The sequence below is a fragment of the Platalea leucorodia genome, assembly GCF_965183815.1.
Source record: "Platalea leucorodia genome assembly, chromosome: 5".
Taxonomy (NCBI): Eukaryota; Metazoa; Chordata; class Aves; order Pelecaniformes; family Threskiornithidae; genus Platalea; species Platalea leucorodia.
This window is the reverse complement of record NC_138827.1, coordinates 51,450,366-51,473,810: the sequence shown is the minus strand read 5'-3', so window position 1 is coordinate 51,473,810 and position 23,445 is coordinate 51,450,366. Positions and strand designations below refer to the sequence as shown.

Genomic DNA, 23,445 nt, shown 5'->3' with positions numbered 1-23,445 from the left:
TCTTTAGGGAGCAGTGACCCTATGGGGCAGAGGGGAGAATCCCCAGGCCTGGGTCTAGGGGCGCAGGGAGCTCTGTGAGGGGCAGTGAGCCCATGGGGGAGGGCAGGTCCTCAGGCAGCAGTTTAGGGGTGCAGGGATCTCTGTGGAGTGGCAGGGTTTGCAGAGGGCAGTCCCTGGGGCAGGGGCTTAGGGGTGCGCTAAACTCTGGGGGATGCAGTGCTTGTAGGGGCGGTGATCCCATGGGGACAGGCGGCGACTGCAGGAGGAGCCACGATCTTGGCTGGGACGGCGGGTGCCAAAGGGTGGCAGCTCCAGGGGGGCGGGCAGGGAAGTATGGGCGTTGGTAGGTAGTGGCTGTTGGTGAACCTGGCTTGCTGTCCTCTCCCCCACCAGCCTTCAGTTGCTAAGTGGTAAAAAGTCTTTTGCCTGTGTTTGAGCAGCTGTGGTACAAGTCGTTTTCTGCTTGCTGTTGTTTCCCCTTTAGCGCAGACATGTCAAAGCAGGCGCAGCTTATGGAGGTGCTGAAGAAGGAGGTGAGATCGCTGCTAATGGCTGCCAAAGAGGGCTTAACCCCAGTGCAGCTGGAGCAGGAGTACATGGCCATGATCGGCAAGCCTCTCCCTCTACGTGACCTGGGTTTCCAATCCACCTTGGAACTGGTGGCAGATATGCCTGAAGTTGTCAGAGTCTGTCCTTATGAGAAAGGCACTTTTGTCCTCAAAGGTGAGGTTGTTTCCTTATGGGTGGAGGAGTTGTTTGGAACCACAGACTGGTATGAAGCGATGCTCCGAAACAGGGATGTGCAGGATGTAGATCCAGAGCTGTAGGTCGCATATCTCTGTTATTCTTTTTCTCATATAGCTCTGTTTAATTTCTTGTCTTTGATGTTTCTTCCTGTATTTTGGTCTGCCTTTTAATGCTTTTCTGCTCTTCCCTCCTGAAAAATCGCCCAGGCTTCTAGTTATTTTTGTACATTTTGCATTCTGCATTTAGTTTAGAAACTGCGGTAACATTTCTTATGGGTACACTAGAACTGGTAAGCTTTACTTTTCCTGTAAATGCAGACTACAGCAGGAGCCAAAATGAGGGATGGGGCCTCTAGGGAGAAGTTGTAAATGTTTCCCTACGTGACCCCATGGGAAGTCTAGTCTGTAAAAGAACCTTTTTCATTTTCCTTTTCTTTGGGGAAGAGCTGTGGAAACAAATGGTAGGTGCAGAGAGTTGATTGGGAAGGGTGAAATGATATTTTTATTAGAGTGCTAGAGTGAGACAAGAAAAAGTTGTTTAAAAGCATGGAAGAGACCTGGGCTACTCTCCAGGGAGACCTTGCCTGGGTGGGTGGGCGCTCTGTAGTGGGGGTTTACTGTGATTCTTGCTGAAGGGAGCAATGAGCCATTTACTGTTTTCCCAACAAAACTCTCAGCAGCTGGGTTTCCCGTTGTGATCCTGCATCCAAGAATTTGACCTGCCTTCCTTCCTGGATCTGGATTTATAGGAATGAGGGTGCAGATTGGTTGTTGGCTGTTAAATCTGGTTCAGTCCATTTTGCAAAGGGAGAGAAACAGTCGTTGCCCTGCTGGAAATCAGCCACGATTTAGTGTGATTACTTTTGAAGGAGACACCTGCTTCTGAAAAGGGTGGGAGGAAGAGGAAAGAAAGGAAATAAGAGGAGCTTTGCCTGTGTAGAGCTTTTAATGGTTCACTGTTTTGGTAGTCTAATAGTTTCTTTCTTTCTGTTGTAGCCATTGCAGATGAGACCACCAAAGCGATTGCCAAACTGGTTGCCAGACAGAGGAGAGGTACTAGGGCACGGAAGAGTGGTGCCACAAAGGCGGATGCTGTTTTTCCATCTAAGAATCCACAGAGTTTCCCTCGAAGGGGCAGGGCTCCCGTCCTGCCAGCAACGGTGAAGGCTGAGCTGCAGGATCTGCTGAGTTCCTCACCACTTCTGCTCTTGGACTTCGATAAGGCCTTCTTCAGACGCTTTGGCCGGGCATTCCAATACACACAATATGGATTTTTCTCCATGTTTGAAGTCCTCAGAAGCATGTCTGATATCATTGCGGTTGAGCAGACAAGAGCAGGTTCCTTGCTGACCCTGAAGAAGTACCTGGCAAGTGAGATAGAGAAGCAGGAAGAGATGCCGCAAGGTGAGGCGCAGGAAGAGATGCCGCAAGGTGAGGTTGTGTGTTATTTAACTGAAAGCGTGTAGCTCTCGCAAGTGCTGTGGCCCAGCAACTGTGTTTCAAGTGGATGTTGCTGCATTTCCAGTTGCTGTAGTAGTCCTGGTTGCCCTAGGTTTTAGCACAGAGGGGCTGTGGGGTGCTGCAGAAGCAGCTGTCACAAGGGAGTTGTCTTGGTAGCGGAGAGCTTAACTGGAAGTTTTCTACAGGTTGCCATCATTTTTTGTTGTGAGGTGAAATAAGGGATGTTTAGCCTGTTTGGAGTATGGACTTTCTGAATGTGTGTGCAGGACTGGAATTTGTAGTCATTCCAGGCAATGGATAACAAAACTAGAAGGGTCTGAATGTCTGCTCCACAGGCTGGTAAAGCCTTTCTGATGCACTTTTTGAGACTGAAGGTTTAGCACTAGTCTGAAAGGCACAGCTACAATGTTCCACAAAAGAAAACAGAAGAGACTACAGACGTCCTCAGCGTTCCCATAACAGCTATGAGAGAAGGCAGAAAATCACATACATTTCCTGCCAAATTCCTGACTTTTCTGAGGAAAATTCATTTTAGCATCATTCTAGCAATTGATTTAACCCTTAGCATGCTTACAAGAGCAAGTGGTTTTTGTTTTTATTTTTTTTAAATGTTTTAATAACAGCGAAGGATGCCTTTCAAGTGAATGCGGTGCCTGTGAATGTTACAAGAGATGAGGAAAACTGCACCAGTGCTTTCAGACTTTCATTTTCAGATGTCTTCTCTTTCTGCTTAATATATAACACTGTGTAAAGAATGACAGCCAAATTATTGTCTTTACAGCAGCACCTGCAGTTGAGATTCCTCCTTTGGAACCCAGCTGTGAGACAGAGAGCTTCCTCCTGACAGCAAAAGAGAAGTCAGAGCCAGTGGAAACGCAAGCAGTAGATTTGGGTGATGGCCTCAAACAAGTAAGTGGCTGGATGAGCGATCTGTAGCTTTATCATGTTGTAATCTGGGGAGGTGATACTCTTTTTACTGCTTTGGTTTCTGTTGAATTTATATTGTTGATGCACTGCTGCTTCCAAAAGTTTTTGTACCTGTTTTATAGTCACCTGTTTGACCTGGTGTATAGCTTTATGTGCCATCCAGACTAGGTCTTTTTCTTGTCTCTTTCCAGTCTTGAGATCTATGTTGCAGATCATCCAAGACCAGTTAAGCATGATCTTGCCCCCTGATAATAGTGGTGATACCTTTTGGTGTACTTACTTGTAATTGGACTTTAATAACTTTGTTCTGAGACTAACTGTGTGGAATTACCCCTGCTGCAGTAGGCAGGATTTAAGTGTCAAGCAGCTGTGTGACAGAGCTGGAGAATGGTCCTCCGAGACCTTGATTCCTGCAGTCTCAACTGTGCTATTTGGTTGGAATTTGAAAATTTTTATTTTTTTTGTTTGTTTGTTTAGCGCTGTATTTTTATAAAGAAATGGAGAGGAACAGTACAGAGGCTCTGAACTGCTAAACGTGATCGGGAGAATTTGTTTGTGTCCCCTCTGTTTTTTTCTTTTGAGCAACTTCAGGCCTTCCTTTTATCAGGAAAATCCTCCTACTGAGAGTTATTTCCTCTGCCAAGCTCGTCTTGTGGCTGTACGCAACTGTATGGTTGGAGCGCATAGGCAGGGAAAGGGTCCCAGGAATTCTTCCCAAATTTGGTGTTTTGTGCACTAATGAACTTGGAAGCCTGGGACTTGTGCAGCAGTTCATAAAACATACCATTTAGAGATTTTTGGCGAGCTGTTCTGATCCTTGAAAGAAATTTTAGTTTGGTGTGATGGGGTTCACAGGGAATTCCCCTAGGTCAAACAAAGTCTGCTTGTGGGAAGGGTAAAAAAGGCGGTATGTGGTCCTGGTAACCCCAACCTCAAGTCAGATTTTTGTTCTTACGTATTGCAAAGGGAACCTGTTTAAAGATCCTAGCAGGATAAGTCTTGGAAGATGTTTGTACAACTAGTATTCCTCGTGAAACACCAAGTTTGCCATTTGGTTTAAAAAAAATCCCTGAAGGGGAGGAAGGCAGGTTGGAATGTGTTACTTCGCGTATGCAATGAACGCTTGTTCATTGGGATGCTGTGAGGTGTCCCCACCCTGCTGCAAGGTATCCGAGTATCCAGTTAGGAGAGACTAATAGTTTAAGTGTTGTAAGAGGCAAATGAGGGACAAGGGCTGAGTCAATCCTCTCAGCCGCGAGAAGGGTAAAGTATGTAAAGCTGCTCTCAGCAGCTCTTCTTGCCGCCCTGAGCAGCAGGAAAGGTGTCATCCACATCATGCTCTGGCAGCTGCCAGTCCAGCTTAGGGTGAGGAGTTAGCCAGTCTTGCAAGCCATACCTCTCGTAAGCCTAGTTTTACAGTGTGTTCTGTTGGTTTATCTTTTTATAATTTTGTTGCTTTTTTGTAAACGTGGTTTTAAGCACACGTCTTCTATGTCTTTCACAGAAAATGTCTGTTGTTGCTACCACTGCGTGAGCTAGATTTATAAAGATCCCGTGTGCCCTTTAACAGTATGATTTGAAGAGCATTCTGGGACCAGAACTGTCCCTTAGAAATGCCACTGTTCACAGGCACTTCTTAGAGGAAATCCATGAAACGTGAGGGTTTTTTAGAGGTGATGTTGCTGCTCAGGCAAGAACTCCCTCAGTTGCTCTTTAACTCAAAAATGTTAACTCACTGTTTAACTCGGTGTTTTAGTTGAAATTTTTAACTGAAAAAAAATTCAAGGGCATTAGCCCTTGCTCAGTCTGCAGAAGGGGAAACTCTCATCTGCATCTTTAAAAAAATGGTTAAAAGAGCCAGGATTGCAAAAACCCATTGTCTGCAGTTGAATTTAGCCAGGTAAGCAATGGGGTGTGTGCAGGAAGACAAATTTCCCATACATTGACTAAATTTCCCCTACATTGTCTGATGTATAATGCAGTGGTAACTTGTAGCATATTCATGATGAGTAAAATTGAAATAATTTTGACTTCTGATCGTTGGAGGAGTGCTGTTTGTTGGCACAAAAGCAAGCTCTTGAGGCAGTGAAAGTAGCTGATGTCTGATTAAGGTTCCCATCTGCACTAGTTCAAGTGAAGTAATGTTTTCAGCAGTTAAAGAATAACACAAAATTGTAAGCTGTGCTGACAACTCACTCATGTACAAATTTGTTTAGAGTGAGAAAAGAACAGAATTTGTAGGTTTTGTTTGGTTTTATCCTTGGGAAATAACTCTAGTGTGAAAGTGAGATGCCTTTGTGCCTTCTGTCACTTTTGAATCATTTTCACATAGAGTTTTGTTGGTTCAGTCATGTACACTTTCATGGTCATGGAACACAGAGATAGCATCTTTTGGGTAAAATCCAACAAACAGGTGGGTTGGGTTTGGTGTGGGTTTTTTGGTGTGGGTTTTTGTGTTGTTCCGCTTTTTTAGCAATAGCCATTCAATACTTATGTCTAAATGACATGATTTTGTGTTCCTTGCAGGAATATGAGCAAGGTATTTTTGTTGCACCCCTCTTTACACTGGAGGGAAGAAAGAAGGAAGGGAGGGAGGGAGAGAACGTGAAAGTGAATGCTTCTATCACAGGGAAAGTTTTAATCCAAGTTTGCGCAATTTTTTGGGATTCTCTGATACTTGGTAGTTCACAGGTCCCCAGGAAAGCAGAACTATTTTTCTACCTTAATAGAAAGGCCAGTCATGTGTGTTCAGTGCATGATGAGACATCTGGGTGCTACCTTCCTCTTATCCCTTTGTAGCCTCAAGATTTGGAGCAGTCCCTACTAGACAAGTTGATAATGACTCCAGAAATCCCCCCAGATGCTATTCAGGACAGAAGCCTTTGCAGTTTACCACCACTGGAGAGAAGATGCTTGGTGGGAGTCTTTGTGGAATTCATCGTCTCTCCTACCCAGTTCTACGTCCACATCTGCAGCAGGGAAACGTCTGATAAACTGCAGGATATGATGATTGAGATGAGGTGCGAACATGCCATGCTGATTCAATACTACTACCCGTTGCGTGTGCGTTTGCACTGAGAGAACAGGGCACCCAGCTGTTAGTTATGGTCACTGCTGGCTTGATTACTGGATACGGAGATGCTGGTGCTGTACTGAAACATACTCATAATGCTTACCCATTCATTTTAACTAGCAAGCAAACAGTATGTTTAATAGCAATTCACAGTTGTTTGATGTGTCCTAGACAGTCTTAAACTTTAAAAGGCTGGAAAGGTTATGGAAAGGAACTTTAGAGTTCCTTTGCACCTCTGTTGTCTGCGTTACTGTTGCTAATGTGCTTGGTTAAGGCTTTTACTTCCATCTCCAACACTTATCAAAAAGCAACAGTTAATAGGCCTTTGTCGTATCTATATTTGAAAGCAAAACCCCATCGGCGGCTTTGTTTCTGTCACTTACATCATGCATTTGGGATTCTATCCCACCATGACAGTGATACAATCGCTGGTCATTGTGTGCCAAAGTAAATGCTTGATGTCCGTGGGGCACGTGTAGGTGTGGTTACAGACTGCAGACAGATACTGTGTATGTGAGCCAATACTCCAGAACCTGGATCATAAGAGGCACTGACATGTCAAGGTAATGTTAAAAACTAATGACTAGAATGACTGTATTTAGCCTCTGATTAATCTCCATTAATTAACTTTCTGTTGGACCCCAAGAACATAATTCAAATGTTAGAAGTTTGGGTTTGCGTTTTTTTTATTGTCATTTCTGTTTAAGAGTAGCAGAACAGAGATGTAAAGCATCTATTAAAGCAACTTCTGAAAATTCATGTAATGGGGAATTTGAGAAATCAGGTTTCTTCTGAAGCCCTGTATATTTCTCTTTGTTCATCTCCTGCATCCTACCAAGCACAGTTTTTCATTATGATCTTTTGCAGACACTGTTACTCAAATAAACTTGTTTCTGATCGTTATATCATGCCTGAGTCTTCAGTACAGCCTGGACAGCTTTGCTGTGTAACGGTCTCGAAATGGTGGTACCGCGTTATCATCCACCGTGTGATCAATGACCAAGAAGTAGAGGTGTTCTACCCAGATTACGGAAACCTGGGAATTGTCCGAAAGTCTTGGCTGAGATTCCTCAAGTAAGTAAAGTACACATGGGTGACAGAATCGCAGAATGGTTGAGGTTGGAAGAGACCTCTGGAGGTCGTCCTGTCCAGCCTCCCTGGGCCATCTAGAGCAGGCTGCCCAGGAGCATGTCCAGACAGCTTTTGAATGTCTCCAAGGATGGACGCTCCATGACCTGTTGGGCAACCTAACCTGTTCCAGTGCTTGGTCACCCTCATGGTAAAAATTCTGTTTTCCAGCCGGTCGGCCCCCAGCATGGTGTTGTTCCTCCCCAAGTGCAGGACTTCATTGAACTTCATGAGGTTCCTGTCTGCCCATTTCTCTATCCTGTCGAGGTCCCTCTGAATGGCAACATGGCCCTCTGGTGTATCAGCCACTCCTCCCAGTTTTGTATCATCAGCAAACTTGCTGAAAGTAGACTCTCCCGCATTATCCAGATCGTTAATGAAGATGTTGAACAGTGTTGAACCCAGTATTGACCCCTGGGGTACACCGCTACTTCCTGGCCTCCAACTAGACTTTGTACCACTGATGACCACTCTCTGGGCCTGGCCCTTCAGCCAGTTCTAAGTCTACCTCACTGCTCATCCAGTCTGTACTTCGTTAGCTTCTCTATGAGGATCTTACAGGACACAGTGTCAAAAGCCTGACAGAAGTCAAGGTAAACAATACCCACTGCTCTCCCCTCTCCTGCCAGGCCAGTCATTTCATTGTAGAAGTTTAAGTTGGTCAAGCATGACTTGGTGAATCCATGCTGACTACTCCCAGTCACGTTCTTGTCCTTCGTGTGCCTGAAAATGGTTGATTAGTTGTTCTGTTGCCTTCCCAGGGAGCAAGGTGAGGCTGACTGGCCTGTCTTTCTTCAGAAAGAAATCCCAGCATGCAGATTTCCTAGAAAGGATCTGGGTTTTTGTTCCATTAATGGTGCCTTGCAGACACTTCCATGCTAATGCTTGAGGTGACATTGTTTAAGACCTGTTTTGCTGATCACTCTGGCCCTTTGCTCATCAACCCTGTCCATCGCTCCCTCACAGTGACTTTGGGCTAAATCCTTTCCTGTTTCTGCCTTCATTCCTCAGTCTTTCCTCTTGCCATTTTCTGTGACTTTGGGGCAAGTCTCCTAATCCTCCTTCCTGGTTTCCATGAGTGGATGTAAACATCCTCCTGAACAGATACCAGTCCAAGTGGGACACATTTGCAGTGTCAGAGGTACTCGTTCTCCCTGCAGTTCAGTATGTTTTCCATATTTGCTTCTGCCTTCTCATTTGCCTCTTCATGCCTGGCCGTTGGCATTCCAAAGTCACTGCTCTCTGTCCGTAAGTTTGTAATCATAAGGGGTTATGATGGGAAGATGCTTGGGCAAGGGAAGGCATAAGGGACCAGTTGTTACTGCTATTTCTGCTGTGCCCATTGTCTGGATATGGAGTGTTTTCCAAAGCTGCTGTTGGGTTTTATTCATAAGTGCAAAATACAATATGTGCCTTTCTGTTCCTAAGCTGATTTTAAAACCCAGGAGAGGAGGAAGTTCTGCTTTTCTGCCTGGTTTTGCTCTGGTTTTGCTGTAGTGGCTTTGTTTTGTATTGTAGGTGGTGCTACTTGAAGCTCCCTGCTCAGGCCATCCCATGTTCCTTGGCATGGGTGAAACCCGTGGAGGTATGTGTTCACATGCAGTTTTGTTTATTGACATATATATGAAAGCTATCAAGTAGAGGTTGGCTTTTTCTCCTGATAAGGGCAAACATTTGGATTAATTCAGGTCCCGTTGATGTTTACAGCAGAATTGCTGCTGTTATGTTCAGCAGAGTATGACTGTGTAAGTCTCTGTCTCTGCAAATGATCCCCCTTCCGCTGTCTGTTTTCCTTATGATCAGAGTATTCTTGCTTATATTGTTGCAGAAACAGATAGCTACTGTTAAGCAAATGAGCAAATTTGTTTCTTCCCCTGCTAGTAGTTCTCCAGGGTCCTTCTGAAGCCTTGGTAGCTCCAGCCCTCTGTTTTAAAATTTTTTTCCGTGACAGAGCTTCAAGTGAGTTGGTTTGATGCAAACAGGACAGCCAAAGAATTACAGAGGTCATAAGAAAGTTCCTCTGTGCTGGGAAACATCTTGGTGAAGAAGCCTGAGAAATACAAACTCTGAAGGAAAGCAGGAGCAGAGTTTGCTGCTTCTGTGTTTTAAAGACATTATTTTTAAAAAGTTATTTCCTCTGGTTTTTTGAGGGTTAAAGAATCACAGTTTTCATTGAGGTGAGGATTAGCAGCTTCTTAAAAACTTTTGACACTTTCAACATTTATAATCACATGATTCCAGAAATTTAAAAAAACAAAACAAAACAAAACCAACTGTATTTTAGGCAATTGTGATAAAATCACTGGTGAATGCCATTGAACCGTGTTTGGAAATAGGTATTTGGGGTGAAAGGGCATTCCCAGTGTAACTAGCATTGCAGGCTTTGGGGTAGTTTGCTTTAGTTCAGTGCTGGGAAGCTTGGCTGCCTGACTTTCCTGTATTTGTCCCTAGCCTGACCTAGCTTAATTACCTTTTTGACAAGTGCCCACAAGGGAAAGTCTCAGGCGGTGGATGTTGGTCTGTTTATAGTAACTTTACATTCCTGTTTCTTCTTCAGGGTACGTGGTCCAGTGCAGCAACTCTCCTGTTCAAGAAGCTGTGTGGCTCCAAGCTGCTTGTGGGCATCGTGGATGAATATGTGAACGGCATTTTGCATCTCTTCCTGTGTGACACATCCACTGAGGAGGATGTCTACTTCCATTGTGTCTTGAGGGATGGGGGATGTGCTGAGGTCTGCGGAGAGAACATTCCTTCCCAGGTCAGGAGGAAGGCGTGTGCTGCTGAAAGGAAGGGCAGGGAAAGGATCACTTGAGTGCCTGTAATGGGAAGATCTTTAGCTTGAAGCAAGTAGTTTTGTGACGAGCCAAACTGCTATTCCCTGCTTTCCTGTAACTTACCATTTCGTGACTGCATCCCATGGTGTCTAACTTTATGGTGAGAGCTTGCTTTTTGGTTAAGGTGGAATCTGATGATACAGCAGACGTGTTGTGGTTTAGTAGGACAAATTATTTTCATCCTGTCTTCTAACAGTGGATTAGAAGGTTTTGATTTTTTTCTTTGAAGTTGTTTTGCAGATTCATCTTGAGCTGGCACATAACTTGTAAAAATAACATGAAAAAGTAAAATAGCTGTAGATGTTCTAAGCATAAGGCCAAACTGAGATGGAATTGAGAGGTTGTTAAGAGATGTGTTAGTTACTTCACTACCCGTTGTTAATTCCAGCAAGGTTTTTTTACTCATAAGTTGAGGCCCCTGCTTCATCTAAACAATTCACGAGAGCATGTTGATTAGATTTTATTGTCTGACGTAAAGTATTGCTATATAGTGGCAGGGGCAGTTGAGTGAAGAACAGGATAGTTAAATAAGTTATTTTGGCCTTCTCTGCTCTAGGCATTGAAGGTTGGTTTTGCCATTAACAAACTGAATCATGGAAATGGTCTTGGTTTAAAAAGTCTCTTACTTTGCCAGTGAAATGTACAATGTTGGACAGCGTAACCATGGTAGATTGCACGTTGTGCCTTGGACACACATTCAAGTTGTAAGCCAGTGCAGAGAGCATTTATGATGTAGGCCCATCGATGTCATTAACTGAATGTCTCAGCTCAATTTCAGTAAGAACTGTGTGGATATGAAAGCCCTTAGAAAGGTAGTGCCACAATTTTATATCTCAGCAGAAAGTCAGGCTTTACAGCCCAGAGTGCTTGTTTCTGTTTTATTCAATAGATGCAGAATGCGTGTTTTGGCAGGATTAGATCCTATGATTGTATTTTTGCATGTGTATGTCCAACTTTGGGGGGAGGGGGGCATTGCTGAGTAATTTTGTTGCTGGAGGGAGGGGAGTTGATTTTCACTGTAAGACAATTTCTGCAAGAATTTGGAGCTAACTTGTGGGTGGTGTGTTTCTTCATAAAACCTGTTAGAAACTTGCTGAATCCTTTTTATTCTTTGGGGTAGTTACGACATGTTTTTCTTGACTGTACCGGGGAATTTTTTTTGTTTGTTCCTAGGGATTCAAGGAACTGAATCCTTCGGCCTTGTATGTTCAGCCCAGTGGAAAGCAGGAGAAAGCTGAACTGTTGGAGCCAGACCTTCACTTGCAGCAGGAATCTCTAGATGCAGATAGCAAAACAGCAAGCGCAAAGCTGGACGGGGATGAACTGTGTGACCAGGTGGGACTTTGACTGTGGTGTAGCTATCACTCAATGAAATCGGCTCCAGGGATCAATAGACATGTATTGTTTTAGTCTCATGCAGTTTTTGGTGGAGTTGGTTTTTTTGCTTTTATAAAAAGCAAGCAGAACCATAGTATAATAACAATTACACATGGACCATAAATACATATCTAGCTGCTTGTCCTCTGATCCCTTTGCAGACTTCAGGGAGTCTGTGTGCTCAGTGATTTCTCTAACCTCCCATACGCAACATAATTTCTCAGTTAGAGAGAGAATGGACTCTGTTGAGAACTTGGACCAGTACCAGGTTCTTGAGATCAGGTTAACTTAACATTTTCATGTTTTGCACCCCCAGGAGCCAAGAAGTGGTGTGTTTTCCTCTCGCATCTCTGGGGTTTCGCAAAGGATGTGTAATAACTCAGGATATCATTTAAATGTGGGAAAAGACCAGCAGAACTAGTCGTGTATTATTTGCACTAAGGGTCTTGCTTGTTCTAAACTTATCTGAAAGGAAGCAATTTGCAATCTTGATTGTTGCAGGGGGTAAGGTTGTACACAATTACAGTTTTATTAAAAAGATAACTCTGGAGGTAAATGATATCCAGATCTGGATACTGCTTTACACCTTTGATTTCAGGGCATGTTAAAAAGAGGAGACCGTTGCTATTTAACAGATGGAGAAACTGATGAACAGAGGGGTTAAGCAGGCAGTAAAACCCAGGTCTTGAGTGCAATCTAATGTAGTACCATTAGAAACACCAGGGACACTTGTCTACAGGTGACTCTCTCTACTCTTCTGTGTTATTTGAATTGTAGTATTTTCATGACACATTTTATTACAGGGGCCAAAGCACCTTTCAAGTAAATGTCAGCTGTTGAAGTGTTCAGCAGTGGGCCTGCTTCGGGGCTGTTTTTCTGACATTTCTCTGAAGTAAGAGTAAAAGCTAGTGTAATGTTAGTAACTTATAAAGCAGTCATTTTACCTAGGTTTTGTTTTAGCCAACTGCGTTTCTGGGCTAGAGAAACTCTATATAAGCTGTACATCTTGGGTATTAATGGCCTTCCACTGTCGATACATCATCTGAACTGAAGGTCCCAAACCAGCATCTTTGTGTATTTGGAAGAAATTAATGTGACTGAGACTCTGCAAATCTAGTTTATTGTGATTTTTATGGAAAAATCTGGTTAACTGTAGCAAGATCCATGTATGTAAATGTCAGACATAGCTGGCAATTTGTAGATGAAAGGAATGTAAAAGCATTCAGGTTTTCTCCTGTCTGATTTCAAGGGTCTTAGAATCCTTTTCCAGAAATTGCAGTCCTCTAGATCTCTCTTTGTGTAAGACTTGAAACATTTTCTTCTCTGCTGTTCTGTTTAGTTGCCCAAAATAATTCCTTTTCTTCCTTGGTGCATCACTAACGCGATCATCAATGTCAATTATAAAATTACTCAAAATGTTTGGAACTGGAATGAAATGTGTCTAATACGACACTTGTTACTGCTCAGCCAGCATTTTCTGGTAACTCCTCTTAAGCAGTGGGGAACTCCCTTTGGATTTTCCAATCTTAGATTTGCCTTGTCAGGATTAACAACAGCCCCCCTGCCCCGCCCTTAAGTCCAAAATGGCTGGACACTGTGTTTCATTGGCTCTGCTCTGTTAGGACACTTCTCCATGGTAAAATTTCTCAGAAGGCAGCAAGCAATAACCAGAAAACACTGCTTGAATGAAACTGTACTTTCCAAGTGATAAGTTTTACTGTAGAGGAGAGAAGCTAAAGTGACAGTTAGTTTCTTGTTCGCATTATTTCCTGTCCTTCCATGTTCTTTCTCTCCTTTCCAAGTAGCCCAAACTTCTCCAGCTAGAAATGTTAAAACTTCTGGGCAGAACAGAAAAGCTCCTTTGCATTTCTCTCTCAGTTAATCTCCGAGGGGTATCATCTGATTGTTCTGTAATTTGCTCCAGTGCATCCTGCTTTCTTCTACCCACACTAGCTGTACCTTTTCTTGCTTTGTCCACCTCCTTAGCAATGGCACCTGTCTGCTCAGAAGGAGACGCAGGATGATGTGTGGCCACTTTTGGATGAAGTGAGTGTCCCAAGAACAACAGACCGAGACCCTGAACTTGCACAGGACGATACAAATAAAACTCTTACAGAGCTTATGGCAGTGGTTCAGGTAAGAGTGTTTTTCTCAGCTATTGCTGTTAGGAGGGGTTATTCTCGTTTTTAGATTATTTGAATAACCCTTTGATTGCTTTGATGTGTATTTTTTTTAAAAGTGACTGACAAAGAAATAATGACTGGCTATTAGCCTGGGCTCAGAGCTATATGTTTTCCTCTTTGCTGTTGTTTCTGGTGTTATTGATGACACACTCGTGCTCCACTGGCATGTCAAGGTATTGTAGAAACAAGACTGACCGTTTCAGCACTTTGTAGATCAAACCTGGCCCTTCTTCACTCCTCTACTTCCTCTCCATTCACAGTCCTGAGGGTACTGGGAGTAACCAGGAGTTATTGTGGGGCTACTCTGGATCACGCAGGCCTCTATTCCTGAGTTAGGAGGGTGGGCTTGGGAGGGTTGCGTTTTGGGCTGTGATTTGAGGCATTATGTGGCACTGGTGTTGTGAGTTTGGTTCTTAAATAGTGACTAAGGATGAGCCTAACAGGGCCTGCAGCATGGCATTTTGCAAATGCTCCGCTCTGGGTTCAGGGGGGAGCCAGTATCACTCAGGATTTGTTGAGCCACAGAACACATTGCAGAGCTGGAAACGGGAGTGTGCCTACAATGAAAACATTGTAGGACAACCACAGCTCCTTACACATCTGGAGGTTGATGGTGGCTGAGACAAAGCGCTTTCTAGAAGGACGAGGGGGAAAGCTGAAAGAATTGGTGGCTTTGGAGGATGTTACCCAAAAGGGATGGAGAGAAAGCAAGCTGGGAAAAAGGATCTTGAGTGAGTGAGAGAAGAGGAAAGTTTCTGGTAGCAAGTGTGGGGAGAAAGTATGATGAGATAAGATGGAGGCAGGTGAGTAGATAGCGATAGGGTCCTTGTGAGCTGGCTCAAATGCTTCCCTGCAAGTATTAAACTATGTGAGTTTCAAAGCATAGGGATTTTTTAACTGGATCAGAGAAGTCCTGGGCACATTTTCTGTCTCTGGCTGTGATCTCTGTTACAGTCTTTAGAAGAAGTGACCAGAATTTCTATTAAGGAAGACTGTGGGATAAAAAAATAATCCTGCCTATAGACATTAGGGGGGAAAAAAAGGCATCAGTCAGCTAGTTATGAGGACAGACAGGAAGTTTTCCTTCCTCTGATTCCTGCTCATCTCTTGGCCTCGGGGTTTTGTGGCACTCATAGCATCACCGAGTGGTATTCCTTCCTTTCCAGTTTTCAATGCTCCTGTTTTCCTTTTCAGTGGTGGTGTTCTTAATTGTGTGAATCAAGAGGAAGAGTAGATACTGCCTTACTTCCTGCCCCTCACAGCATTCTCTAGGATAGCTCGTCTTGTTTGCCTCTTCTGTAAACTGAACTGCCTCTTTTTGAATTACTTCCATCCCAGCTTTCTCCAGTGCTAACAGACATTTCTAGTGTCCACGCTTGCACCCTATCTGTTTCTGCTTTGCCCTGGAGTGGCAGCAGTGACACTGCCTATCGCCCAACAAGGATAGCATGGGTGGCAAGACGAGATAATAATCATCTTTTAACCCTCTTCTTTTTGTTGTCTGAACACTCTATTTTTTTTACTGCATGTTAGGCAGAGGTTTTCAGTGGGCTCGTGGTATCAAGCTGAGTAGCTGGTTAATTGGACTCCAGTGATGCCTGTCATTCAAATTATCCTGTCCTGGCATCCTGTCAGCACTGAATTTCTGCTGCCCAGCCATGTAGCTCTCCTTGCTGCTTCAGGAGCACCTCATGGTCCCTTTGTGGGGGCCAATTTAAATTGGTTAAGTCTGCTTGTGTAAATACAATTTTTTGTTCTGGGCTAATCCTCTGAACACACTCTCACCAATGGGTGAAGCACCTGTGGATGGTGATTCACCCCTTCTGAAGATGGATGCCTTTCTTCTGCTGCCTTGACAACAGAAGAAGCATAGAGAGCCAGCACCTAATTTTTGAACAGCTGTGGTTGGGCAAGGTGAATTGCTGTTTCACTATTTTTCTCCTCCATGCTGCATTAACAAATACAGACATTGGCTCTAGTCCCTGTCTGTGGCTGAGACATGGGTGATCATCCCTGGAACTTAAATTTAATTTGTATTCTTAAGCAAAAATGCAGAGGGACTTCCTCTCTGACTCAATTCCCACTCCCTTGCAGAAACTCCCTCTGTCGTGGGTATCATTTGTTCTGTGTGGGGCTGCTGAGAGATGAGCCAGCTGTTAATTCTTTGCTAACACATGGTGATTTGTATCTTGTAATAATCTGTCACTCTTTTCAGCTTGCTGTGCAGGAAAAGCTGCCCTTTGGCCAAGGTTGTGAGTAACTACTTGTTTTGTTTTGTTGGTTGTTTTTTCTAAATCATCCAGTTGCTGACATTCCAGTTCTTTGTGGAATTTGAGACATAATAAAGATCAGGGCAGCTAATGAACTGAGTGTGCGCTAATCACACCCTCTCCTGAGTTTTTTATATACATTTGCAGACACCTCATTCTCTTGGAGAGTCCTCAATGCCTGCTGTCTTATTCAAGTCAGTGGAAGACTTTTACACCTCCTTTATCTACTCCAAGCAACGAGCAGAAATGAGCCAAGATGACCCTGATCAGATAGAAAGATTTTCCAACAAGGCCCAACTTCGTGAAGCTGTACATCCCTCTGTTCTACTTATGGCAATACCGTTTATGCTGGACAACCATAACAGTACGAATAGATTTGTCAGTAAAATTTAACACGGCGGAAAGCTGAGCGGTCTGTTACTGTGCTATGAGACCTAGGACTGGTGCTGCTTCTTTGCTAGAACAGATGAAAATGTTGGTATTTCTGTGGGATGGAGATGTGGCAATAACAAATGGCTGGACGCAATGCATCGGTTTGACCTTTGTGCAGCAAAATCGTTTTCTAAATGTTTAATGGGAACAAATTAATTGAGGGTTATTTCTCTCTCTGTTGATTTTTGTTGTCTTTTCAAGACTTTCTGCTGCTTTCATGCAGAAGTCTTTGTTTCTCCACTCCGTACGTTAGCCTGTGTTCATTTTGTACTGAGAGTCTCTCCATCTCCCAGCCATAAGGGACAAAAGCTTTTTTTTTTAATCTTGTAAGTTCTCTGTGTGGGTGTTCGTCTTCTGTCTTCCAAGTGATGAAGGAATTTACAACACCCATATGAGAGTCGCCCAATTTATGAGGTAGATTGACTTGCCAAAGACAGTGCCTGTTTGTGCCTTGGAACAGATCTGTCTGCTGTCTGTCTGGAGTGGAGGCCCCGTTCTCCAGACAGGAGCTACTCAATTCACATCTGATTTCCCACCTCTGGGGAAAGGGGGGGTGAGCACTGGGAGGAGAAGGAGAGAAGCTCTCCAGCTGGGCTCATCAAAGAGGTGTGCGGTAGAAAGTCCTCTTGCCGTGACCTGGTAAGGTCCAGGCAAAAGGGGTTTCAATCTAAACTGGAGCTCTTAGAGTTGCCAATGTAGATACCATCTTTCTTTTCTGTGTCCCTCCATATGCAGATGAAGAGAAAATGAAGAACAAAGACCTTCCCGGGAGTCTTGCAGTTGGCCTGTGCAGTGCCGGTGGGCTGTCTGACCAAGGGCCCTCTCAGAAGCTGTATGTCCCTCCTACCACGCTGTCTGCAGTGTTGGCAGCTGTACGCTTAGCCACTTCCAGTGACTACTTCCAGTGGCTCCCCAGCCTGAGGAAGAAGGTGTGAGAAGAGGGGGGAAGCTGGAGCGGCTGCCGAGGAAGGCTGCCTAGAGCAGCAAATGCCCTCTGTATGACCGTGCTGTCATTTTCTTTGTTCAGAAACGTTTAATCCCTTGAAAAACTTGGAGTCTGACATCTTCTCAGATGTGCCCAGTACATGCAATAAATGTTACTTTTACTTTCAGGAAAATAGTTTGGTTTTGTTGTACTGGTGTTGATTTATTGCTCTTTAATGTAATGGTTCGAGAGAACATTTAAGTGTCACATTGTGTTATATATCCTTCAAGTTCAGGAGAGGGAAACTGGCTACCTATCCCTCCCTCCCTCAGTGCGTGAGCAGTTTTGACGTTGTGTGGGTAGATGGGTTTGTTTTTTAACGCTGTGGATGCTCTACACACTCCTTGCTGTTAGGAGAGACGATTCTGTCCCAGCTCAGGCCTCAGTCTGCATTAAGCGCTGGTAACTTGCAAAAAGAAACCTCCTTCCCCAAGAAAAAGATGTTCTGAGTTGTTGATGAATTAGGGTGCCACACATACGAAGCGTCAGGAATCCCATGTTACGGATACTGAATGACATATATAAAGAATCCAGCGAGAGAAAGCTTGAAGCTTGGCGTCGGCCATGTTTATGTAGCTCCCTCCCGGTGGCAAGAAATCCTCTTTGGCTTGAGTTTGTTAATGCAGAGAAAAGCTGTGAAAATAGAAGCGCCCTGGTTATGAATGCTGGCATTCAGCTGGCTGGCTGGTGCCTAGACTGTTCCTCAGGACTTCAGGGGCTTCGAGGGCCGCTCTGTGCCCACTGGCAAACATGCCAGAGGTACGCTTCACTGCAAACCACCAAGAAGATCTCAGGATAGGGTTTAACAATATTGGAATGGATAAAAGCCAAGCGTAAGCTTATCAGTTGGACTAGCTGATCTTTAAAGCTCTCTTCCAACCCAAACCATTCTATGACTATTTTGTTTTAGTTTCAGCATTTAGGGGTGGTTTTGGATGTGAAAGGGCTAAAAAATGTAGAGAGAGAAAATCTGGGGCTCATTAGGAAATGACCACGCGGAAAGCTAACGAAGGAGCTGGAAGCAGAGCAATAAGGAGCTATGGCTTGAGCAGAGGCTGTACAACCCCGCGGGGAAGTTTGGAGGTTGCTGGACTTCTCCGGTCCCGTGTTCGGGCCAGGGGCTTGCATCGTACGTGTTCGTCATCTAGCGTCGGGAGCGCCCTCGGAGCTGTCTGGGCGATGGAGCGTTGCCTCCCGCGCCCCCCTCTCTGCTGCAGAGGTCCCCTTCGGCTTCAGGGAGGTGAGAGGTGGGGTGGGGTGTTCCGAGGAGACCCCCACGTCCCCCCCTGCCTGTCCCCCGGCTGCAGCAGGGGCCAGCGGGCTGGAGGAGCTGTCGCCCTGTCCCCGCTGCGGCCGGGTCGCTGCTAGGTGGCGGCCGAGGCCAGCTCTCGGCGGCTCGGCTGCCTTCAGCCTAAAACTCCTCTCCCCTGGGGGTCTGGGAGGGCGAGGAGCTGAAGGGTGGGTGGGCGGCATCCCCGTGCCCGGCTGGGGCTGCCTCCGTCCCAGCTCCCTGCCTGGGGCCGGCGGCTGCCTGGAGCTGTACCCGGGGGCTTTTGGGGATGGGTCGAACCGCTGCTCGGCGTGGGCTGTCTTGGGAAACGGGATGGGGAGATGCTCTGGGGGTCTGGAAGCGGGGCGTGTGGACACTGGGAGCTTACACGTCTGCAAAAAGGGAGCAGGCAAATTCGTGGGAGGGAGGCAGCAAGCGTTGTGCAGTATCAAGGCATCACCTGTGACTTGGAAGCTCCCTAATCTGCCAGTTTTTAGAGGGAGGGAGCGCATTCTGGGCTGTTACCACTGTGCATCACCCTTTTTGCAGGCTCTCCCTCCGTACGTGTTGGAGGCGGGGTACAGGGCTTTGCTGCCATCCCATGTTCCTTTTCTGATGCTTAACTGGTCAGGATATTTTTTTTTTCCTAGGAGTTTTTGTCATTCACGTGTTGTCTGCAAGTGCTCGATTAGTTTTCCATACCCTTTCAATCAAGATAAAAGGTGCGTGAAGAACTGAGCCTTAACCCTAAACCTGGACCCCCTCCCTCCCGCCCCGCACCTGAGGGACCGAAAACCCACCCGCAGCCGCTCCCCTGCTCCAGGGTGACCTGGGCTGATCTTTCCAGCTGTGCAGTGGCATCTCCTTTCCCAGAGCAGCTCAGGTCATGTTTCTCATGCCCAGCAGGTCCCTGTTTGTACATTTGTTGCTTAAGGCAGTGGAAAAAGAGAAGGACGCCTCGGGGACTGGAAAGTGATGCGGCATTCGTGTTCCTGCTCCAGGGCATTGCCGTGCCGCTGCCAGGTGGTGGGGAAGGAGAGGTGGCTGTGCCCGGTGAAGTTTGAAGGGACCCAACCCCACAGAAGCGTCTGATGAAAAGGAGGAAGATGTTCTACCCTGTGACAACCCTGTCTCTGCAGGTGTCAGGTCCCTGGAGGGGCCGGGGGTCCCCCCGTCCTTGAGGAGCATCTCCATGGGGCACGGGGGGCCCTTTCACTGGAGCAGCCAGTGTGGGTGCCCCTCGTCCCGGGCTGTGTGTGCAAAGGGGTCCTGCTCCTCCAAAGGAGAGCAGCTTGGGGTGGAGCTGCTTCCCTCTCCTTTGCCCCCAGTTTCCACCCTCCCCATAGCTATGGGGCAGCCCTGCTGCCGGCACAGGTTATTGACTGGGAGTCCCCAGGGGAGGGCACCAAAATGTTTAGAGCAAATTAAAAATTGAAAGGTGGCGCAGCTCTGCAGCTCTCCGTAAAAGCCGGGGTTAAGCAAAATGCCAGGGAGGTGTGCGCTCTCGGGACTCGCTAATGGACTCGGGCGATGCGTGGGGTCGGGGCTCAGCCCTGCCAGGTGGATGGAGCCAGGGCGGGCAGCTCTGCTCCCCGCTGGGGTGCTGGGCAGCAGGTGCTGGCATTCTGGTGATGGAAACCTGGGGGCCCCTCGTCCGAGGCCACACACGTGCAAGCAGAGCCAGACCTGTACCAGCTCGAGGAGGACTCTGGTGCCCCCCGGGTGTGGGTAGGTCTGGAAAGGGCGAGGAGTGATGCTCTGGGTAGGGATTTTGTTTGGGGGGGGGAGGTATGGAAGAGTTTCTTGTGGTGTCTGTGAGCAGCTGCCTGGCTGTGGCAGTAATCAGGTGCTTTGAGTTTTAAACGGGCTGTCAGGAAGCATTTGGCTGGCGGGGAGGAGGCTGGAAAGCGACAGCTCGCTTCGGCTGAACAAAGTGCTGCAGAGGCAGCCAAACACCTACCCCCTGGCACCCCGGCGCGCAGCCGGGCTTGGCAGGAGCTGAGGCTGGGGTGCCCGAGCTGCATGCCGCGGCACCGGGGATCCCGGGCTGGCCCCTGCGGTGGCTGCTGCCGCTGTGGCTGGTGCTATCTCAGCGTGGTTGAAATTTTCCAGATCGATGCTTCAGCCCATCCCCTCCCCACCCCTCTGCGTTTTTGGGTTGACCCGTGCTTTGCAAAGTGGGGCTCAATTCAGCAAGTCATTTGGGCTTAAAAACCAAAATCGAGTGCTTCTGACCTCAAAAACCTTTGTCTTTTTATTTTTAGATGGTTTTTCAGATGGAAATTGAATCTTTTCCTGGTTTGGGGAGGATAAAAGTGCACTCAACCCTGCATCAGATTGTTTCACTTGACCCACGAGTAAATGCTTTTCTTTCCTCTGACCTGGAAGGATTTCTTTTTCTTTCCATTTGGCAAGAAAAAGGAAAAAGCCAATTCTCGGTACAGGTCACTGCAAAACAAGGTCTGGAGCTGGAGCTAGCTTTTCAGCCTGTGCCAAAACCCATCAGCTCTGCCCACCGCTCCCGAGCGCATGCACCGGTCCCTGGAGTGGCTCCCTTTTTCTTGCAGTAAAAAGCCCCACTTTCCCCTGCATTTTGCTGGGAGCAAACGACTGCTGGGCAGGAGAGCAGCCTCGGGCTGCTGGGTTTCAGATGAGCAGAGAGGGGATGGGGATGGTGCTTGTGCCTTGCTGGCTTTTCGGAGGGTGACTTACTGGCTACCGCCGGGCTGGTTTGTGCAAGTTGGCCCCCACTTCATCCCTGCAAAAGCCCATTTGGGTTGGGTTTGCGGGAGATGCTGAGATATTCTGGCTTGGGGGAAGGAGGATGCAGGTCTGGGGCAGCAGTGCTGCTGGAGCATCCTTCAGGTGGGAAACATGGTCGGTGCTGCCTTTTAGTTAAACCAGAGCTGTGCTCTGGGGCAGATGGGGCTTGGTGCCAGCTGTGAGGGTCTGTGCGCACCCCATCCTGCAGAACCAGGGTCTGCGGGTGTCCTGCTGAGCATCCACTTGCATCTGAGTGAGTCCTTCCATCTCCAGCTCGGACCCGGCTGCTCGGGTGTTGTTTCTAGCATCAGTGGCACCACTCCAAGCACAGTGCCCGAAGGAGAGGGAGAAGGGGGGTCCTTGCAGGTGCCGTGTGATGCCTTGAGCTTGCAGGTGGCGATAGGAAGGGGCGAGCAGCACATGGTGTGGGCTGCTCTGCATCCAAAGTTTAGGGCGGTAGAAGTACCAACTCACTGGGACCAGTTGGAATTAGGGCTGTTGCTGGTGAAACCCTTCACTGGTGCTGCCGAGGGGGCAGAGATTGGCTCCTTCCTATTGATGATGGGTTGGCAGGGCAAGCGAGGAGGGCTTGGGACAGGCGAGGTTCCCCCCAGCCCCTGCCGCCCTCACTCTGCGGGCTCCTCGTCCCCTCCCTGCTGCCAGGAGGTTTCTTTTCTGGTTCAGCTCTTCTAAGGCAGAAGCTGATTGCAGAGGGGTTGCGATCTCACTTGTGCTTTTAATCCCACTGCTGTCAAGCTCCATTAGGAGGTTTGGCATCATCTCACTACCTCTGGGGCCGGGCCGCTGCTCGCCCAGCCTGAAATGAGGACAAGCCTGGGCTACGCTGGAGTGGGCAGGGACCGGGGAGGCAGGGATGCTTTAGGGGCCGTCACCATCTCCGCTGCCCTCCCCAGCACTTCCAGCCATCGGGGGAGCTGCAAGGAGGTGTGAGACTGGCTCATTTTGATGGCCTGGTCACTTTAGGATCCGAGTGGAGAGGAGTTGGGGTGGCAGCAAGTGCCATTCCCCAGGCATTGAGAATGTTTGAAAACCTTTCGGCACTGCAGCCTCAGCCCGCGCTCTTCTCCACGCCGGGAGCATGGCTGCATTTTGGTAACCCGCTCATGACCTCCCCCTGCTCCCGTCGCAGCACGTGTGGCTGTGTTCACACTGCGTGCAGCCGGGCATCCCTCCCCACGCTGCCGCATGCGGCTCCCAGCGCCTCAGCGGGAGGTAAAGCAGCTGGAGAAGGTGGTTGTGGGAAGGGGAGCTAATGGGCCAGAAACTGGGGCTGAGCATCCTTCCCAGCCTCGCAAATTGGGCTGCACGGCTCGGCAATGGGAGGGGAAGGTGCTGTCGCTCATCACTGCCCCAGCCACCGATGCCCTGTGAGCTCCTCCCGGGATTTCTACGGTGCCAGCGCTCCAGACACACGTGCTGTAGGGAGGCTGGGGGCTGCCCTAGGACCAGCCCAGCTCATCATTGCTCTCCTGAGCTTGTTCACAGCAGTTTTGCAGCCTCATCTGCTCATGGGCTTGCAGCTGCCTGGGAAGGAGCTGATGTATGATGAGAGCATGAAGAAGGGCAGGGAGGATGTGAATACAGAGAGCCGGAGCCCTAAAGGCGCCTGGGGGCTGGCTGGGTGGTCATCAGGGTAACGTTTCAATTTTGCCCAATCTCTCTGCCAGCTGTGCCTGAGGAGAGCTGCCCTTGGCCGCCAGTGCTGGGGCTTGGCAGGCTCTGCTGTGTTGATTATGGCCAGAGTGTGGCTTTGAAAGGCTTCTGTGCAGCCAGGGAGGCTGGAGAGGGCTCTGCTGCAGAAAGAGGGGAGAAAAACCTTCCCGGGGCTGCCCCCGCAGTGGAATTCTTCAGCCCTGCCCTGTGCTGGGTCTTAGGGATGCTGGTGCCCATCGGGGTCAGGTTAGCACCTCTGCACCCCCTGCCCCTTGCTGGTGACTCTTGAGCTTTTCTCTGGTCAGCACGCAAGCCTGGCTTT

The 23,445-nt window shown here is 47.4% G+C and overlaps 1 protein-coding gene across 1 annotated transcript; it reads left to right on the top strand.

The window, feature by feature from the left end:
- Positions 1-491: 491 nt before the first annotated feature.
- TDRD5 (tudor domain containing 5) lies at positions 492-17,366 on the top strand (the record flags this gene model as incomplete). Its single annotated transcript, XM_082311422.1, has 13 exons — positions 492-723; positions 1,743-2,177; positions 2,989-3,116; positions 5,467-5,547; positions 5,661-5,744; positions 5,934-6,154; positions 7,075-7,281; positions 8,854-8,920; positions 9,893-10,093; positions 11,343-11,504; positions 13,533-13,682; positions 16,147-16,363; positions 17,167-17,366. 13 exons carry the CDS (start codon positions 492-494, stop codon positions 17,364-17,366), a joined length of 2,385 nt encoding a protein of 794 aa, XP_082167548.1.
- Between the last annotated feature and the right edge of the window lie 6,079 nt (positions 17,367-23,445).